At 39.2% G+C, this 19,926-nt stretch overlaps 1 protein-coding gene across 1 annotated transcript; it reads right to left on the reverse strand.

Annotated features, from left to right (window-relative positions):
• Window positions 1–1,225: 1,225 nt before the first annotated feature.
• APPL1 (adaptor protein, phosphotyrosine interacting with PH domain and leucine zipper 1) lies at window positions 1,226–19,259 on the reverse strand. The gene is made up of 22 exons (XM_054280823.1): window positions 19,149–19,259; window positions 15,898–15,996; window positions 15,356–15,415; window positions 14,548–14,619; window positions 13,684–13,771; window positions 12,110–12,151; window positions 11,372–11,430; window positions 10,785–10,931; window positions 10,480–10,562; window positions 10,219–10,377; window positions 9,224–9,412; window positions 8,703–8,745; window positions 8,037–8,093; window positions 7,428–7,519; window positions 6,675–6,857; window positions 4,220–4,269; window positions 3,665–3,839; window positions 3,525–3,561; window positions 2,378–2,524; window positions 2,150–2,200; window positions 1,705–1,794; window positions 1,226–1,514 (listed from the first exon to the last, which is right to left on the reverse strand). Exons 1-22 carry the CDS (start codon window positions 19,200–19,202, stop codon window positions 1,365–1,367), a joined length of 2,127 nt encoding a protein of 708 aa, XP_054136798.1. The 5' UTR covers window positions 19,203–19,259; the 3' UTR covers window positions 1,226–1,364.
• Window positions 19,260–19,926: the final 667 nt, after the last annotated feature.

The raw sequence follows: 19,926 nt of genomic DNA on the forward strand, positions 1-19,926 counted from the left end.
CACCAGCTGCTGAGGAGATACTCTGAAAATTGCTTCCATTCCTGAACACCAGAAATGCCCTGCAATGAACTGTAAATCACTCCTAACTGTTATATTATAACTTGGAATATAAGTATATTCTCTTCTCTCTACATATCCTGTTATTTTCATGCCACTATTAGAGAGCTATCTTCTGTTCCTCTGGATTTTAATATTTATAGTAATTAGTGCAAAAATAAATATTTCTCTTCAAACAAGATTTCTCTTCTGGTTCAAAAGGTGAATGCACATCTAATACTATACAAAATAAATATTACACAGGGTATGGAATATGGAGTGCAGATTACAAGCTGTAAACAGACATCACTTTGAAAAATGCTTTCCAGAACTGACTCTAGGATGTAGGATTGGTATCATCTCTTACTTTAGAACTGGTAAATTCTGTTTGCAAAATCATAAAAAGACTAAAGAGCCTCAACTTATTTCCAGTAGATGTAGTATTAGCAGCAAGGCATTTCCATATGCAGAAGATTTTCATATGATGGAATTCAAGATCTTCCTGCAACTCTACACATGTTTTATAAAAATGAACTCAAAGGTTTACAGCTTTTTATTCCAAGTACTGGGGAAAAACCAAGAACATGGCACTTGTGCTACAAGGCTATATACATGAATTATCATTTGGTGAGGAATGCTTTTCCTCATGCAACAAAGTTCAACTGCATCTCATCAGCTCTTATCTAGGTCTGACAGTATCTTTTTCTCCTGTTGAAATAAGTTTTTTTGGCATTGTATTCACCAAAATAAAAGAAATCAAGACAGTATCATACTGTGCAAAATGAAACAAAAAAGATCCTTCTGTTGGAACTATTGCACATCTCACTGATGTTAAAGGGGATCCTTCTTTCTAAATCTAGGAACAGGTATGTGCAACAAACTGGGTAAAGCTTAGCACTGTCTTATTTGGACATCCGCTTTTGTTTCCAGCAAGGTGTTCTCCCTACTGCAGTGTAAAGAACAAATTTCAGTGTTACTGCTGAAGGCCAATGGGTTTTCAGTTTTGCTTCCAAAGCAGTCAATTGCACAGAACTAAGTGGGGAAATCACCCACATTGTTTCCCATACTGCAGAGAAGCCTTGAGAAAACATTTGTTTGTAATCAACATGGCAGCATCACCTGCTTCATCTGGCATACAAGAGAAATTATACTGACAGGAAATAGGAATCACTCAACTGAGAAAGAAAAATCAAGGCATAACAGGGTCTATATATTGTGAAGTCTTTTCTATAACACGACAGACCCTCCACCTACATTTCACCTCTTGTAGAACTTGTGCCATTTCACCAGATATATGGATGATTCCAATTTTAATGAAGCAAGCAACCTTAGGCTTCAGATTCTCTCTTCTTTTTTCCATCTTCTCCTAAATCACTGTCTTCTGACTGGCTGCTGCTAAGGACTACAAACTGTCCTTCTGTGCTGCTCTGGTTGGATCTGCTGGAAGCTGCTATCAACCGGCTCTGCTCCTCCAAGTCCTGCATTGAGAAGAGGGGTTGAGAAATCAGAAAAAGAGTATTACCCTTAAAGCCATCTGCAATGGACACAGGATACCATTATTACGATTTCTAATGATCTATTAATACTATCAGTGGACAGCTTTGGACAAAACTGCAAAATAAAGTAAGTAGAAAAAACCTAACATTAAGAAATAATGATGAAAGGTACCTTCTCAATTTGCTTTTGTTTATTCAGTTCTTTTTGCTGTTTCTCTTTGACTTTATCTATTTCCTTCTGCTTTTCTGAGGCTTTTCGATCCTAAAGAGAAAAATATAAATAAAGTCAGTAACAAGAGCCTGGGATGTTTGGGACACTACTGACTGATATGAGTTTGCTCAAGACTGTTGACTTCACTGTTTTGAATATTTTGCTTTTAAAGGACTGGTATGGTTGTTAAAAGTGGCAAAATGAATCCTATATTGAATATTGTTCTACAGTGGATATTGGTCAGTCTTTTCTTTTGAATTTAAATTCTAGGAAAAAAAGTCCCTTAAAATATACAACAGTATTGCTGCATCTAGAGGCATCTTGCAGAATACAATCTATTACACATAATTAAATATACCCTCTTCCTTCCATTCCCCAGCATCCTTTGCCCCAAAAAGATTCTTACCAGTTCTGCATGTAAAGCTATCTGTTTGGCCAATCCAACAGAGTCACAAATCTAAACACAAAACAGATGGAAATAATTAAAAATGCCTTTAAATTTCAGCCAGCATCCCAAATTAAATACAACAGCACAAAAAAGAGTTTGCAGGCTCTTAAAATGACAGGTTTGAATGGATCTAGCATCTTGGAATCCATATTCACAACTGATACATGGCAAAACCATCACCAATACCTTTTCCCCTTCATTATTTGACTCAAATATGTAGCAGATGGAGGTCTGGCGGCTCTCCACTCTCCCTCCTGAGGTTCTGAGCACAAATCCAAACAGGCGCTTGTTCTCCTGGTGTGTAGCATACAGCACTACATTGGGCAAAGGGAACTGCCAAAAGGATCAGACAGGGAGACATTAAAACTGACTCCAAAGATGTGCCACACGAGGTTTCTATACACTGCACATTAATTAATGCACACCCACAGCACAAGAAGTACCCAAACAAATGAAGCACAAACAGATTAGACAGCAAGGACTAAATTATTCCAAAGACAAGCAAATGTCAAAAAACAGACTTCATGAAAGAAAAAGGGACTACATTTGCAGTGTGACTCAGTCATCTTCCTAAAAGTGCATACACTCCTGTTTTATTTTGTTTTAATCATTCATTATCGTTACATTTGTGACTAAGCTTTCAATATTTAGTTTGATGTAAAGGCACTACTTCTCAAAAACCTCTACAGCTCAGTTCTCCTAATTATATAAGCAAGAAAAAAACCCCATCCCATACCTTCATTAGTTTGTTACAAGAAAACTGTTTTGCATTCTTATTCCTAAAAGAGGTTGGACTTCAAATTATCTTTTTAAGACTCATCAAACAATAAGCTTAAAAATTCTGAGAGTCCCTACCAGAGCTGCTCTGAACTGAAAGGATGAGTTTTCCTGGAATTAGATGTGTGCATTTTGTATATGGGACATACCCTCACTTGATGTACCTCACTTGTAAAAGGTGACAGCCTTGGAGCATTTTTGAACTTAATGTCAAAACATTAAAAACAAAACCTCAAAACAAACCAGAGAAACCAAACAGCAAACAAACCCTCTTGGACTACAGAACTAATGCGACTCCATCATTAATCTTCTCTCTTTACTATTTTACCCCCTCAGATCACAGGGAGTCTCAAAAGCCAATCTGACCTCTTGAAATCACTCCCCTAAACCTGATTTGCAAATATTTCTAAATGTCTGCATTGGTCTCCTAATAGCACTGGAAATTTGGCTGGAAATCTCATGCTATGAGTGATTTTTGCCACCATCTAATAATAATATTTTTAAAGTAAAAGAATTACATTGCTGGATATTTATCTTAAAATGGGAAGTTACTTACTCGTAGTCTTGTAACTTGTGTCTGTGGATCAATTAACCTAAAAATTTGTTTTTAAAGACAAACCAGAAAGTAAATTTTACCAAGGTGAAAGAAAATCATTCTGTAAATAAACATCAGTAGAAGTCAGGAAGCAAACCTACTTTAAACAGTCACAAGTGACTAACAAGTGTGACTCTGTCATCCTGAAGACGTTGTGGATGGCGCGCGCTGCGAGTATCTGACGCATTGTCTCATAAACAACGTCTGGGCTTTCATCACACCTCACTTCCATAGAGCCAAGGAATCTCACAATAAATAACTGATGAAGAATTGAATCTAAGAAAAGAGAAAAGTATTGAAAAAAAACAAACTCCACTTTGGGTTTCCCATTCAAAACCCAAGGTGGACTGCAGTCAGGAAAACTCCAAGCTCCTCCTAACTTGGAAAGAGATTGTTCCTACTTAGCAATTAGAGGTGCAGTTACTACACAGCACACCACACATCTTTGCATTTGGTTAATGAATACAAAAGATGCAATGAATCCTTTTTACAGCAGATTTTCAGACAGTAGTTTGATTTAACTTTACTAATCAAATACCTTGCAATGTAATTAAGCATTTTAAAACTGGTATTAAATTAGAAGAGAGAAGCTAGAAATGAAGACAGAACTGTCAAAACTGATTTTTATTTTGCATTGAAGTGAAATTTTGTTTTACCTTCTGTTTCAGGCTTTGAGCCTCCAGATTCCCCGAAAGGATTGGTGCGTCTATCAGAAAATGAAAACATTAAAGCAGGAGTCAGATTGCAGGAACCACTCATGGACAGTGCAGAAGTCTCATGCTGTGTCAGATACCAACATGTAGTGAGTTCACAAACTTGTCATCTGGAGGAATAATGTTTCATGAGCCATAAGGAGAAGCAATTCTATCAGGAATGACACATAACTTGCTGTCTTTGAGGGTCATTTTCCACATTATGGGGGAAATACCAGATATTATTGTCCTATTGCTGCCATAGAAAGTTTTGCTCACTTTTTTTTTTAATATTTGAATTAAGTCCAAACCTAAACCTTGGTCATATTTGAAAATGTAAAGTTTTAGGGAATGAAATTTCACAGAACAGCTTCAGGAAGCACAGCCAAAAACCAGGCCCTTTCAGTACTCCATAAGAGCGCCCACTTCTCCTCAATGTCAAGGTGTTGAATTACTTACTCAAGAGAAGCCCCTGGGTTTGTTTCAAATGCAGCTTTCTCAAAACATCACTGGGGTTTTACTCCTAGAGAGTCAAGAGAAATGTGGCTATTTCTGGCTCTCAGAGACAGAATTACTATCAGTTACAGAGAAAAGTGAAAATACTCTAGGCTTCCAAGTCTGCATTTTTCAAAAACAGTAAAGGAATAAGCACAGGAAATGAGGACATTTTATTTAAAATATGTAGAGGAAAAGACTCATTCTCTCTGGATGATTGATAGTAAAAGCTATTGGCAAGGAGTCAGTATAGTTCAAATTAGGTTTTTTATGGGATTAATGAAAGTGTTACCTCAATAGTTAGTGTTCTAAAAACAAATTTCAGAACTATAAGAAAAAAAAATTGTTCAGTTACACATACTGACTGCCAGTTTATTTTATCAATTATCAGAAATGTTTTAACTAAGAGATGTCTGGTTTAAAGTATTAAATTTTTCTAGATTGAAGGCAAGATGGCATTGCTACAATGTTTAGATAACATGGATTCAATCAAGACCCATCTCATTAAAGGCTGACCTGTGTAATTATAGTAAAAGCAAATTTTTTCTACCAGCATCTTGTATTGCTCAGACTTTTCTTGTTGTTTAATATTAAACTGGAACAGTAAATACAAAATCTCACAGGTTCTCTCAAAAGGCAAAAACAAAATTTAAATGTATGTCATCAGTATCAGAAACCAAGAAAAGTACTTCTTTTTTAATAACAAACATGTTGCCTATCTGTACAAACACTGCAGTTCTTTATTGAAGGCCATAGTTAATTGAAAATACTGAGCTCAACTCTATCATTTCTGCCATGAAAAATATTATTTTCTAGATGAGAATTATAACTGATGACATCACAGAATATTCTGAGTTGGAAGGCACCCCCAAGGATCATTGACTCCAACTCTGCAGTGAATGGCCCATGCAGGGACTGAACCCACAGCCTTGGTTACTGACACCCAGCTCTGACCCACTGAGCTGGACCAGGCTACCACAGGGGTTCAGCTAAGCCTAAACTCTCCACCTCCTGCAATGCAGTTCAAGTCTATTTTAAATCAGTGTCTTCTGAAGGATCTAGTTGGCCACCTGCTTATCCTGGTACCAACAATAAAAAGAAAACTGGAACAAAGAAAAAAGTATTTTTTTATATATAATTTCAACTCTTACATCTGTGAGATGCAGTTCAAAATACAAATATTTTCCTAGAGGCAGGGGGATACAACACATTTTTGTGACAAGAATCACATCAATTAGTTTTCATCTCTTTGGCTGGTTTTGTTGTTGTTAAGAGCAGCTGGATCTGCAAATACATTTTGTTCATATCTGAATTCTATAGATACAGCTCTAGAAATGCAGTGATGATTTACAGGTCTTTGGTTTTTAGTGCATCTCCCACTCAAATATAAGTAGGAGAAAATGCTTTTATGTTTTGGATGAACTCTGAAGATGATTTTAGGTTGTCCATAAGTGGAATTACTCCAGAAGCCTAGACCATTTTCACTCACCTTTCAGCTTAAGAGGAGTCATCGTATGCCATCATCACCTGGAGGCAGGGCTACCAAATTTCTCTTGAGTTTCCAAGAGGAAATAACCCAAGCTGCTGGGTGAGCAAGCAATAGGAAAGGAAAATACTTTATGAAACTAAAAGTTTAAAATAAATCAATAAATAAAAGCATTGGCTGTTAAAGCAAGAAAAGGTGCTGCAAAATAGAAAACTACACCTTGACTCTAGTGATGTAATTAAGCCTTTTTTTACAATTCCAACTAACAGTTTAACAAATTGTTTTGCTCCACTGGCCACTGCAAAATTTGTTACATCAGTCAGGAAAAAGGCAATGTGTGTGCTGGAGCTGCATCTTACATGTGGTTTTCTTATTTGTTGGCTTTTGAATTAGTAACATGAACTTTAGGGATTTTTTCCTTCTCTCTCCATTTCCTACCTGCCCGATTGCCCTGATGACTTTGCTTGGCCAGGCAGATCTTCACTGACTGGAGATATGATGTCAAACTGGATGGGAGTGTCAGGGGCAACGAGGGAATCCAAGGAAAGTGCTGAGAGAGCTGCTGAGTCCGAGCCCAGGGACCCTGAGCTGCTGGTACGAGCTGCAGGAGGACGAGACTGCCTGCAACAAAACCAGAAAGGCAAAGTCAGGGTGTGTGAACTCAGGCTGGTTGATAATTAATTAAACCACAGGGAACACCAATACAATATTCCAAACCTTAGATGTAAAACAAAACAAAAACTAAAAACCTGAAGATCGGGGTATAGCAAACAAATCTATGTTTTGTTTTTCAAATTTAACTTAAAGTTACTACTTCTATTAATAATTGCATCAGATTGATTTAACATCGATATATAATCACATATTAAGTGTAATAAAACCTGAGGTCTGCTTCTAGGAATTGGACACATGAAGAAAAATCTCATCATGAAATCACACAACAAAACAGCTGTGATGAAACCAACCAAAGTGTCCACAGCTGGCATTGGGATTACTTGTGACAATGGATGCTCAACAGTGCTTCAGCAGTGAAAGGTGTGTTCAGGAAATTTTCCTCTGGCCTATCAAAGATTTAGCTCTGATCACAAAAATATTTGTAGGTTTGTAAGGCTTTTTTTCCCCCCCTGGAACTTCATCCAGGATTTTCTTTTTCTATGTGCACTTCAAATGGTCTCTGGTTGCTCCACTTACACAGCTGGCCTCAGGCTCTCGTGCCTCTGCTGAAAGGAAGGGGAAGGAGTGACAGCCTCCAGAGCTGACTGGTTCACACGGGCAGCAATCTCCTACAGAGATGGCAAACAAGAACTCAAAACACTTTTCTCAAAAGAAACTTTCAGATTTTATTTAAAGTTATAAACTCAACCCTGCATGAGAATCTTGCATTCCTAAATTTTCGCCAACACAACTCCAGCATTTTCTTCCAGCTTTTCTTCAAACACATAACCTGATGTTAACTTTCTCAATTTAAATGAACACATTGGCCTTAAAATACTGCCAATGTTAGTAGAAGGCAGCAATAGAGAAAAGCTCCAATGATAACTCTGGCAAAATAAGCAAATGTAGCCAGGAAAACAAAAGAAAAATCTTATTTGAGAAATGCAGCCCTCAACTGTGAACTAAAACCCATGAAGACACACTTTATATATAGATACATGCTGTGTTATAAAACAGTTTTTTATTGGGCCAATTCCCCTACTTTAGTAAGCAAAAATCATGATGTAAGTTTTTAGCAATATGAATTTACTCTATAAATATAAATGTTAACATATTACTCATAAATATAAGTTTTAGTAGAGTTACCTCAGGGTTTTCACTTAGATATATCTGCTTAGATATGTTGTTTATGGTGCATATCCACTGAAAAAGAGGAAGAAAAAAAACCAAATTAATCTGTTATGTCTTCTAAGCAATTTTGATTGAATACCTGAGTTGCTGTTTCATCACTTTTTCTACTTTCTTGGTAAATTCAGGCAGACAAATATTCTGCACACACAGCTTGTCATTAAATTCACTGCCACCTGCATACTGCACCTTACACTTTTAGATTTTACTCACAAAAATTATTTTAGTCATACTAAAACTAAAGAAAGCTTAAATAACAACTCCAAAGAAGTTAAAAAAAACTCATCAGGATTCTCTGTTCTTTATTCTGTGCTGCAGAGGACATTGTTTCCTCAAGACATGATAAAAATTTGTGGAATTTGCTCATTTCTTGCATCTGCAAGCTAGAATCTACTTTCTCTCTCTGCTCTGCAAAACCATTTGCTTCTGTTCTTGGCTTTTCAACTTTTATCTGAAGGAGGAAGCTAACAGGAACACTAAGATATACAAAGTGTTACTAACAAAGATATTTTATTAATAAGTAGAAACAGAAAAAAATAGGCAGTATCCAGCCATGGTTAGGAATGTATTCTTTGTGTGCAGCAGAAAATCACTGGGCTCCATGCACACCTCCTATAAGCTTACCTCTTCATAATCTTTTTTACTTTCTGCCTGTAAGATTGAAGACCTGAAAGAGGAGAATGGAAAACAATTTTGTGTATGTAAATGCCTCACTAATACAGTTAGGCAAGAAATTACATTTTCATATTTACACACTGAACAAGTTATGAAAGGCTGAAGATTGTTTGTGCAGAGTGCAGTCAACATTTAATTAGGATGGGGAGGAACCTATGCTTTCCTTTCAACAGGAAACAGAAAAGGAACACAATTCTAATTGAGTCCATGTAATACTTAAGTATTCACAAAATGCAATAATATGTGACTGTCAACTAATTACCATAATCTTATTTTGAAATACTACTCAGCTACATTATAGAGTTGATAAACAAAAATCCAGTTAACACAGTTAAAAGGAGATCCCAGATTTTGCTTTTAAATATCCACAGAATATATCAAGTTAACATGTGGCCAAAGGCAGACCATCTTTCTTTTCTAATTAGTGACTGCAGTGTTTGTGACAGGAGCAGCAGTGTAGGAGCACTCACTTTTTGCCATCAAAGGACGTTATCTGGAAGCAGTACCGCCTGTCCTCGCAGTCCACAGCCATCACCGAGCAATTGTCTATGTCCATCACAAGGCCCCCAGCCACATCTCCTCTTGCCTGGCTCATCAGGTTTCCACCTTGAGTGAAGTAAAACTGTCTCTCCCAGCTGGAGGACACCAGCCCTGTCTTACTGAAAAATAAAAACCAGTCCTCAGTCAGCCTCCCTTTTTGCCCAGACACTCTATCATGTTAGCTGCTGTAATTGTGTTCTAATGCAGAAATTAATGCCTCATTCAGTAAGTATTTTACTTAACTGTTGTTGTAAAAGTAATCGACTTTTTTTTTTTAATTCTTTGGAGCTTATTATATAAATTACAGTAAAAAATTTAAATGTTACAATTTATTTTTAGTAGCTGTGAAAAACAGCTGTGGTACTTCCTTAGAGGCACAGCTCCCTCCTGTGGACAATGAGCCACTGCTGCATGGAATCCAGAAGCTCCTTCCAAGGGTATTTTGGTTAACAGGGTGTTTTTTGCCTTTTTTAGATCAAAATTACAATGTTTTATTAGTCATTTGAATCCCAAAGCTTTAACAGACACTTCCAGAACAATCCAAATAGACGGAATCTTGTTACTTCCCAGTTAGGATGCACAGAAATTACACTCTCAAACTTTTTTTTTTAAACTGTGAAAATTCAGGCAAAATTAGACTAAAATCAGGATAATTGTGCTTTGCACCTGAATGACATTATATCAGTGTATAATCAGTGTAATTATATCAGTATATCAATTATATCAGTAATTATATCAGTATATCAATTTAATACTAACTAGATGAAGAAGTCCAAAGAAAGAAACAGAATAGCTCTTATGTGACTTACTCAACTAAATGTATAAAACCAGCATAGCTAACATCTTAAAAAAATTTCCAGGTTCTTTAGCTTTTCTTTCCCAAAATTAAATAGTCTGGAATTTTTAAATAACAAGTTACTCTTACTTTCTTGCATTGAGATAGCCAGCCTTCCTTGTTAGATTCCTATGGGCAGGAAATTTGGTAGGATCAGGATCAGGCAAATACAGTGGATCACTGGCTACTTCCAAGTCCTCTATAGTTTGTTGCATGTTTTCTACTTCACAATCCATCTCCCTGCGAACACTAAGGTAAAAAATGTGCTATTAGCAAAGATAATTTATTAATAAGTAGAAACAGAAAAAAATAATCTTCATTAAAGTTCAAAATTCAACAAAGCCAACTTACTTCTGTACACTTGTGCCAATATTGGTCAAAAATTCTTCCAGTTGCTCAGTAAGATTTTCTGAACCCATTTTAAAAAAGCTTATCTTTAAAGAATAAAGGAGGAAAAGGGAGAATTTAGTCATTAATAAAACTCCACTTAAAATTAACAGATGAAATCATAGGAGGTTAAAGTTTCCCAGAGAAATCTGTTTTCATCCCTCATTCCCACCAAAGCCTGTAACTAAAAGCAGCAGAATGAGTGTTTGAAGGCTGCTGCTGGCATTGCAGTGACATTTGTGTCACAAGGATGTGAACAGAGAAATTACCTGAGCTTGCATGTATCCCAGCAGGGGTTCTAGCAGAGAAATCTTCTTTTTGTACTGGAGAGTGTTTAATGCACAGAAATAATGCATCATAGTCTGATGCTGTTTTTTCCTTGAAGTATATACATCTTCTGTAACTTCAGCCTTGATCTGAAGAGACACAGACAAGGGGAGGGAAAAAAGGAATGTTTGAGATTGGCATTGATCACATGCCCTGTGGACAGCTTTATAGCCAGCATGGAAAAACCCAGTCATGTTCTACCCTCTATCACCAGCTGCTGCATATTGTACTATTCTACTTCTCTAATTTAAACATGAGATATGTGAAAAACATACAAATACCTGGAAAGTGTGGTTATTCCTTCACAAAACAAACTGAATATGACATCACAATATTATTCCCAAAGCACTGTCAGTGTTACAGACAGGCAGGTATTGGAGAAACCTGCTTTTCTGTCTAGACTGCTAAAAGCTATCAAATGTCACACAGAATCTGTCATACACTGTGTTCCATCACAAATATATATGAAATTAAAATTATTTCTTGTCTTCTTTAAACAATCTTTATATTAAGATTTTGTTTTACAAACCTTTTCATTTTCCTTTCTTTTTGACAGCCGACTGTATCTGGTAATGGCAGCATCATGGTCTGAACAATCAAGAGAGAATTTATGATCATTTTCACAAATTAATGACTTATGAAACAGAGCAGAAAACCTTTTATATCACCGTGTTACACAGACAGCTGAATGCAAAGTTCTGTCATATTAACACCTTTAGGAATAGTTCTTGTCTGTGTATAATCACATCCCTGCAACAATTATGACAATCTGTATCTAATATTTTTTGCTTCTAAAGCAATTAAACAATTTTCACTGAGAGAAGCAGAATATTATTTAAAGAATAATTTCTCAATATGGATATATTAGAGACAGCTAAAAAAATTACTTCTGAAAATAGGGAAGAGAACTATGAAATTAATTTTAGGAAAGTAAATTTTTTTTATTGATCTGGTCCTGTCTTTAAGAAGCAAGCTAGCACCTTACTCTTTTTGTGATTTTGATGTCATAATCCTACATTATTTAATAATCATACATACACTTAAGGTTTTGTGAAAAAACCCTTTCAATTTGCCTTAATGCTTCAGTACACAGAGCAGAGATTTACAGGTGAACCAGGAAAGTTGAGTGCCCAAGTATCACTCAGAATTACACCTTAATTAGTTACTCTAAGCCTACAAGCTTAACTCCACTATTTAAGGACAAATAATAACCTACAATAACACTGTTGTCTTGTAATATTGATAAGATTAAGTACTTTACACTTACCATTGCTTGCAATTTGGAAAACTTCTTTTAGAGTTAATATCTCTAAAAAAACAACATATTACAATTTCAGTAAGTTGTTATTAGTGTAACATTCACATATAGTAGTTTCTCATGTAATGTTCACTACTGAGCAATTGAAGGGAACACCCTGTACCATACTGAGCTACCAGCACAGGCACTCCATGGCCAGGGAAATCTGCTCTGCCTGGGGCATGAGGATCATTTCTGTGCTTACCAAAAAAACTGTACTGTAATACTGTAAGGAGGAATTCCTTTCAAAAGTCTTTGAAAGTCATCATCATCACTGCACCTGCAGTTCCAGTCTGGGTTCTGGTTTGAGCTGGGGAAATGCAAGCATGGGAGATGGGCAGTATCAAATCAGCTAGCTAAAATCAGCTCAGTTCCAGCTGGTTATTGCCTCATTGTGCCAGGAACAGGAACCAGCAGAGTACCTTACACCTGTTCTGATCTTGGCTGTGGTCTGTGCCATATTACAATACAAACCAGCAGAGAGCCATAATCAACTTTATGGTAAAGCAAATACAAAAAAAAACCTGTCCAGGAAGTGCCTGTGAAGCCCATACAGAAGTGTAGGGTCATTACAAACTGCACCAGCTGGTGCCTAAACCTTGCAGTGGGAAAATGTAATTGGCAATTATTGCCTCAGGAATGCCTCTTCAGTAAGTGCTAACAGGAGACTTTTCAGGTCCTGAGAAGCAATATCAGCCTTGGAAAAGTCATGATCTCTTGCTCAAAAAAAACCCCAACCAAACCATAATCTTTTCAGTGCATAATTTTGCTGTGAACTATTGCCAAAGAAGTATTTTCCAAGATTCATGAAAAATCAGAAGACTTATGAAAGACTTGTAATTTTTATTTCAATTTAGATTTCAGATCTTCCTATCTTAGGTATACCCACTCTAGAACCTTCACAATAGGGATATTTAAGTTACTTGGGGTTTAACTCTTATAATTTCTACTTGGAAGCTCATTTGCCACAGGAGTCTGTTCACTCTGGTATCTTGAATAAAATCTATCATCATCACACAGATGTTATTTTATCCAGGCACAAGTACAATTATTACAAAAGTAAGAAGCTGGAAGCACCTTATGTCTGCACCTAAGAAGTCACCTGTGCTACCAGCAGAGCTGATTACTAAATCTCAATAAGGTAAGTACTACAACTTTGGCACTCTGCCTTTTGAGCTTAGTCCAGCAATTATACACATGTCATGATCTGATATACAAATCTTTCATGAAAATGCAAATTATCTGAAAATTCTTCTTTCCTAACATTTTTGAGTAGCTGCTAATTGTTCATCTTGAATAGAAGATAAGTGCTTCCCTAATGTAAGTAATATTTTTGTTGCAGCCATAATAATGTTAAGTTCAACTGTAATACTCTCATGAACAGAAATAACTTACTTTGCTTTTTAAATTGGGAGATGCATACTTTTGAGAGCTGAAAAATAAGTGGTGTATTCTATTTAGTGAAACAAGAGCTATGAAGATTAAATGCTATGTTTTTATTGTTGCTGCTGTTGAAAAAAACAGTATTTGGTCAAGTCCTCTACCTTTTAGATCCCTTTCTTTAAACTGGGTAATAGGAAACATCATTGCATCTGCAAGCTGAGTTGAAAGTACTGCATGGCAAGAGCTGAGCTGAAAAAGACAAAAGAAGAAAATCTTAGGAAAGCAGTGCTGAGACCAAATCAAATCACAATAGGCGGACATCAATGTCACTCAAGGATGACATGTACAACTCAAACACATTTTTGCATGTTCCTTCTTTTGAGGCTACTTTTTCCTAGGTTCCAGATCTCATCATCAGTTTTTTATAGAAAACCTTTAGAGTTTAGTTTTTTTCTGAACTTTTCCAAGCTACTGGATCATGTCCAAAACCAACCTCATCCATCCTGACTAGTCCATTTCTTTCTCCAGTTTCCCTCCAGCTACCTCACAGCCCATCTTTCACAGCTCACAGAGGCAGAACAAAATGTGAACCTCCTCCTAAAATGCTGTTTAAATGAGGAGAGGGATCACAACAAAAATCCTGATTCAGCTCTTAATGGTGCTCAGTTGTGTGTCCTGTGAGTCAGTATCCAAGAGAGACAGCAGGAGGGTCCTGTGTCAGTCAGGTACTGAAATCAGGCACACAGACACCCTCATGTACATAGCTGCTAACTGCCACTGTGTCATGGTTCTGGCTCTATCTCTAGGAGTTAAACTATGTGTTTTTCAGCAATGTATCCTCATTTTGCTGAATTAATTCTTTATCTTAAGGTTATGTAACTTTAAATAGATGTTGCAATATACAATTAATTGTTACCTTGTTGACAAATGAATGCCATTTCTGTACCTCCTAGCTTAAAAAAGGAGTAATTAGGCAGCTAAAGTCTGTACCTGACAGCATTAGCAAAGCACATACAAGGACTTACCTCATCAATCACTTTTGCAAATTGCTGCAGAGTGGAAGTCATGACTTCATCATCTCCCCCGAGTGGAAAACGCTGAGAAGGCAAAAAGAGTTATGTTGCTTGCAGTGCCATTCACAAAACTGGATTAATCATCTCCCTGAGTATATCAGGTATTCCATTATTTTAAAATATTACACAATTAAGATATACTGAAGCAGTTCACCTCATTAGGTGGAAAAGGAGGATAGGGAGCAGCAGCCTCTTAAAAGAAACAAATTTTTGTTTTTAACATTTTTAATCTCAGAAAAGGGGACCCAGCAACAAAGCTACAAAAAAAGAACCCTTCACAGTACAGGTTAGGAGGGAAGAAAGTTATGGATTCCATAGTCTGTGCTTTCAGAGATGGAATTATGCTCACAGATCAAATTATGGTTGTAATTTGGAGATTGCATTGCATTCTCTTCTCTTTGGGACTATTGATATTTAAGCACTTAAGCGTAAACAGGTTTATAAATTAAAAACAAAAAGAACTACCCTAAGCAATTCTCCAAAAAACACCTAATCCAAGAGTAAAATATTTCAAAAGTTATTAATATTCTTCATGGTAAGAGGAACTTCATTCTTTAGCTGGTTTAGCTGGAAGAACTAAAATAAAGACAGTAGATTATTTCGGCAACAATTTAAACCACCAACCCACAGCAGTTCCTTTTATCTGGACCAAACCTAAATTCATTCTACACTGTGCTCTGGGAGATAAAATACCACAGAAATACACAGGATTTTGAGTACAATATCTGACCACACACAGGCAACATTATTTATGCAGTACCTGTTTCTCATATTCCTTCAGAAGCTTTGAAGTCAGATGAGTTGCTGCACTTAATTCATTCTGATTTAAAAAAAGGGACACATGAAAATCAATAAAAAGTCAAACAGGTAAAATACATCTAAATTAAAAATAGAGAGATTAACTCAAATTTTTAGAAAAACATACAAAAAAGATTCTGGCATAAAAGTTGAGTTATTTCTAGATGAGTGAAACATGAATATATTGTGGGTAAAAAATAACCTCCCACTTGATACATACTATTATACACACTGAGATCATTTTAGTGTGTGCAACATTTTAGAAACACTTGGGAAATATATTAAAGTTACTTAGAGAACAGAGAATATAATTTCACTTGTCATAAAAAATTCTGTTGCAAAAAGAATCACAAGAATTTAGTCTTAGCACTCCCTAACATACAGAAAAGCAATCATTAATTCTTACTTGATTTCAGTTCTACATTTAAAGCATATGGAAGTTAAAGAAACATGAAATGTGGTTCCAAAGCTTAATAATGCATTCAAGAATTTCATTAACCCTACCTGAGCATCATATATTCTGTGCATGGCTTGAAACAACTGATTGATGTAATTGGATATTGCAGCAGCATCTTCTTCAAACACTCCCAGCAAAGAGCGGGTCTGTAACGATCAAACAGCCAAAACACAAACATGGCAAGTTAGAAGAATTTAAATATAATGGAATTTCAGACTTAAACAGCATTATTTCAGGGTTCATTACTGAAAATTCTATAAACCCTCCAATAATGTTGAAGGAATGATACCTGTTGCATGCCAAAGAATCTTACAGATACCCAAGCTCAGCCTTCCTCCTCCTGTCACGCTCTCTCCAGGTTAATACATTTTCAGAAAGGAAAGGGCCAGGGGAGATGGACAACTGTTAAATGGTGAAACTCTGGGCAGCTACTGGGCTCACTATGAAACATCCCTAAGGAGAAGGGTAAAGATTACTGGTATTAAACAGCTTGCCAGGTCTACACATTTCCTCTGCAGTGAGATCCAAATAAAGGCTGTCACTGTCTCATACTGTCCAACCTGAACACAGACACCTGCTGGTTGTGCTTGGACCTGTAACTTACCTGTGGAATAACTATCAATTCTGTGATCAAAAGGTTGAGGAACTACACCAAACCAAAACAAACAATACAACCTGCATCTGACTGTCCTCAACATACATATTTCTCACCACTGAAAGGGAGTGAAAAGATCTGTCCTTACCCAGCTTATCAGTCTGTCTGTTCTTTAGCTGGTGTCACCCACAAGCCTGATGACTCCTGTGTGCATCACTGATGGTGCTTAACAACCTCCACCTCAAAAATCAACCTCTTTTATCACTGGTCACCTATTAGACTAAAACTGATCTCCATCTAAGCCCAACTACCCAGGCAGTTTCACCACTCAGGTCACAGTCCATACCTCTCCCTTTTGGCCAGAAGAAGCTGCCAGGCCATGTCAGAGTCCCTGCATAAGCCAGGGTGACTGACATGCCCTGCTCTCCCTCCTGCCAAGGGACTGACTCCACAACAAGGCAATCAGGTTGCTCAGGTGTAATTTGCCTGTAAGCTTAAATGAGATGCTGACTGCGTGTTCTTGCATCCTTTTTGCACTTGGAAGCAAGGTTATTCCTCCTCACCATGAGGGTTTTGAATGGCTTCCTTCCACCAAAAATCCCAAAGGGGGAAAAGCAGAGGATGTACCAGTAACTCTGCACAGCCACACTGGCTTTTCTTAAAACACTGTTGGGATGCTTGGCTGAAGAAGCAGGAGCAGTGCTTGCAAGAGCCACAAAGGAAACACCTTGGCAATGTGTTAGCAAAAGGACCATCCTTTGTTTCTAGGTTTACACCAAAGTTAATGTCCAGGCAGAAAATGAAAAGAATCATAAGCACATAATTGTTTTTTCCCCAAACTATGATTGTTAAACACTTGAAATTGGAAATTCTACTTTTTAGTCTTCCCTAGGCTGTCTTGAAATTACTGAAGTCTTTAGTCCATCTCCCCTTGAAGCATGAAGGTCTTTTTCAGCTATTTCTGATGTTTTGCTTTTAATGATAATCAAAGAGGACTTATTAAACCCACATAAAGTATATTATTTAATAATTCCTTCTGACATAAGATTCTTTTATTTAAGTTGAATTAGATGCCTGGCTGTATCACAATTACTGTCTTGCTATATCATGTCTAAGTGCTATTTAAATATTAAAAAATATAATCAAACAGCATAATCAGCACAAAAATAGCTTTAATGCTGGTTCTAGTTTATAAATCAAGTGGAAAGAGGTGAAGGAGAACTCAAATCTTTGCCAGGTGTGGCAACATGTGTCATCCTAACAACCTTGACTCTCCCATTAAGGCAGAGATACATGCAAGAATGCAAAAGCAAAAATTACATGGTACTATAACCATTGAATTATATACCCATGACCTTTAAACCTGAACATAAATAAACCTGAGCTTGGATTTTTAAAGGACTATTATGTAAGGTTTCTGGATTATACTAACTCTTTACAACTGACCATGGAAAAAAATATCTTTATGTTTTACTTTAAAAATGTCAGTTATTGATGTCCAACCATCAAAACAACATCATACAATACTGATGGAAAGAAATTAACCTGAAACTGTAAATAAGTTATGGCAGATTTCTGCTTAGCGGAAAATGAGAGCAATTGTTTACTTATGTTTCCAGTAAAACTCTGCATCATTTTGCATTTTCTTTAGCATTCTCTCAATCCGTGTTTGTGAGCAAGCAAACAGGAAAGGACCAGGGAGAAGCTGCACAAAGAAACCCCTTATTAGAAGTGTTTTAAGCCTTCTATGCCATCAGATGGAGGCCACTGCAGGTGACAGCAGACCCAGCCTGTGCTTCCAGTCTCTTGGCTTTTTTGTTGTGCAATGCTTTGGGAATGCAGATCAGTGTGAGCAGAAACTCTCCTATGACCAAGGAATTGAAACTACCAATGCACATGCTATTGCAGTACAGGACAAACTGCTCACTATGTCAAGCATGCACCAGAACAAGGATCTTAATTCCAAAGGCTGCCATAAAAGAAAATACATTGCAAACTTTCTCCAACATCTAAGAAATACAGTACAAGAACTTGCTATTGTTACTGCCAGCAAGAGAAACCAGAGCCACAGAATAAAGCATTTCCTACTTCAGAAAGGAACTCCAGCGCACTACAGAGCATGGCTGTCACATCGGGGGGCAGCGATGCGAGGCAAGGCTCGGAGCACGGAGGGCACCGTGTGCTCCCGCCCGCGCTCCGCACTAAGCGCGGTAACCTCACCCAGCCCCGCCGCTCGCACGGCTCTGCTAAACCTTAACGCGCCTTGCTGAAAAACAAGGGGGAAAATGGTTTGAGAGGGCAACGCGAGTTTTGTGGTCAGGACGTGTCCGTATCGAGCCTGAGTGCGAAGGCGGGGGCGGGGGTCAGAGAGCGGTGCTGGTGGCGGCACTGCCCCGCCGGAGGTGCCGCAGCACCCGGGCCCGGAGCCCCAGCCCCGCTCCCGGCCCGCGGCACTCCCGGGAGCGGCGGGGGGGCCAGCGGAGCTCCAAGCGGGCCTTGGCGGGGCACGGCCGGGGCGGAGAGCCCGAGCCGACACTGTGGGAGCCCGCGGGGCCGTGCGGGCAGCGTCCCCGCCGCGCTGCTGGGGCGCCACCCTCCCTCCCGCCACCGCCGCGGCTCTCGGGGCCGGGAACCACAGGGAAGCAGCGCTGGGCCCGCCAGCAGGGGCTGGGCCCGATGCGGCCTCCGCCGGGCCTGTCTCACCTGCGGGCTGTCCTCCAGCGTCTCCTCGATGGGCAGTTTATCGATGCCGGGCATGGCGGCCACCGCGCTGAGCCCCCGCGGCTCCGCTGCCCCAGCGCCGGCCCGGCCGGACCGACCCGCACCGACCCCCGCCCGCCGCGCGCCGGACGTCCCGCCCCCCTCGGGCCCCGCTTCCCCATTGGCGCGCCCGGCTTCCCCACTGGCGCGCCCGGCTTCCTCATTGGCCAGCCCTCCCCTCCCACCCGGCTGCCCATTGGCTGGCGGGCCTGTCCGTTCACGCGCAGGCGCGGGGGATGAGGCGCTCGCGCCCGGCCCCTCTGGGCCGAGGCTCTGGCGGCGTCCCGGGAGCGGCTCCGTGCGGGGAGCGGCTCCGTGCGGGGAGCGGCTCCGTGCGGGGAGCGGCTCCGTGCGGGGAGCGCTGCGGAGGCAGCTGGGGCCGTGTCCCCGCTGAGGTGACTGCTCGGCAATGCGAGTCACGGCTGTCAAGCAAAGTGCCCTCCCAGCCCTGTTTGTGCTCCGGTGGTTGCTGTGGTCTCCTCACAGACAATTACCTTGAGGGCCGCTCCTCAGCGAGGGAGCGCTGTTGGGTCTGGAGCATCTTTGGCACTCTTGCCACGTTATCTGGAGCACCTTTGACGCTCTTTTCTGGAGCATTCTTTTTGGCAAGTCTCCTCTTATCCCTGCCGTGTGGGTGGGCCCCAGGTGGAGGCCAGTCACTTCTACTGTGCTTGCAGTGAGACGACAAGAGGCCTTAAGCTGAAGCAGGAGAGATTCTGAT

This window comes from Melozone crissalis, unplaced genomic scaffold (assembly GCF_028551555.1).
Source record: "Melozone crissalis strain CALT ecotype California unplaced genomic scaffold, PUWL_Pcris_2 ptg000029l_1, whole genome shotgun sequence".
Taxonomy (NCBI): domain Eukaryota; kingdom Metazoa; phylum Chordata; class Aves; order Passeriformes; family Passerellidae; genus Melozone; species Melozone crissalis.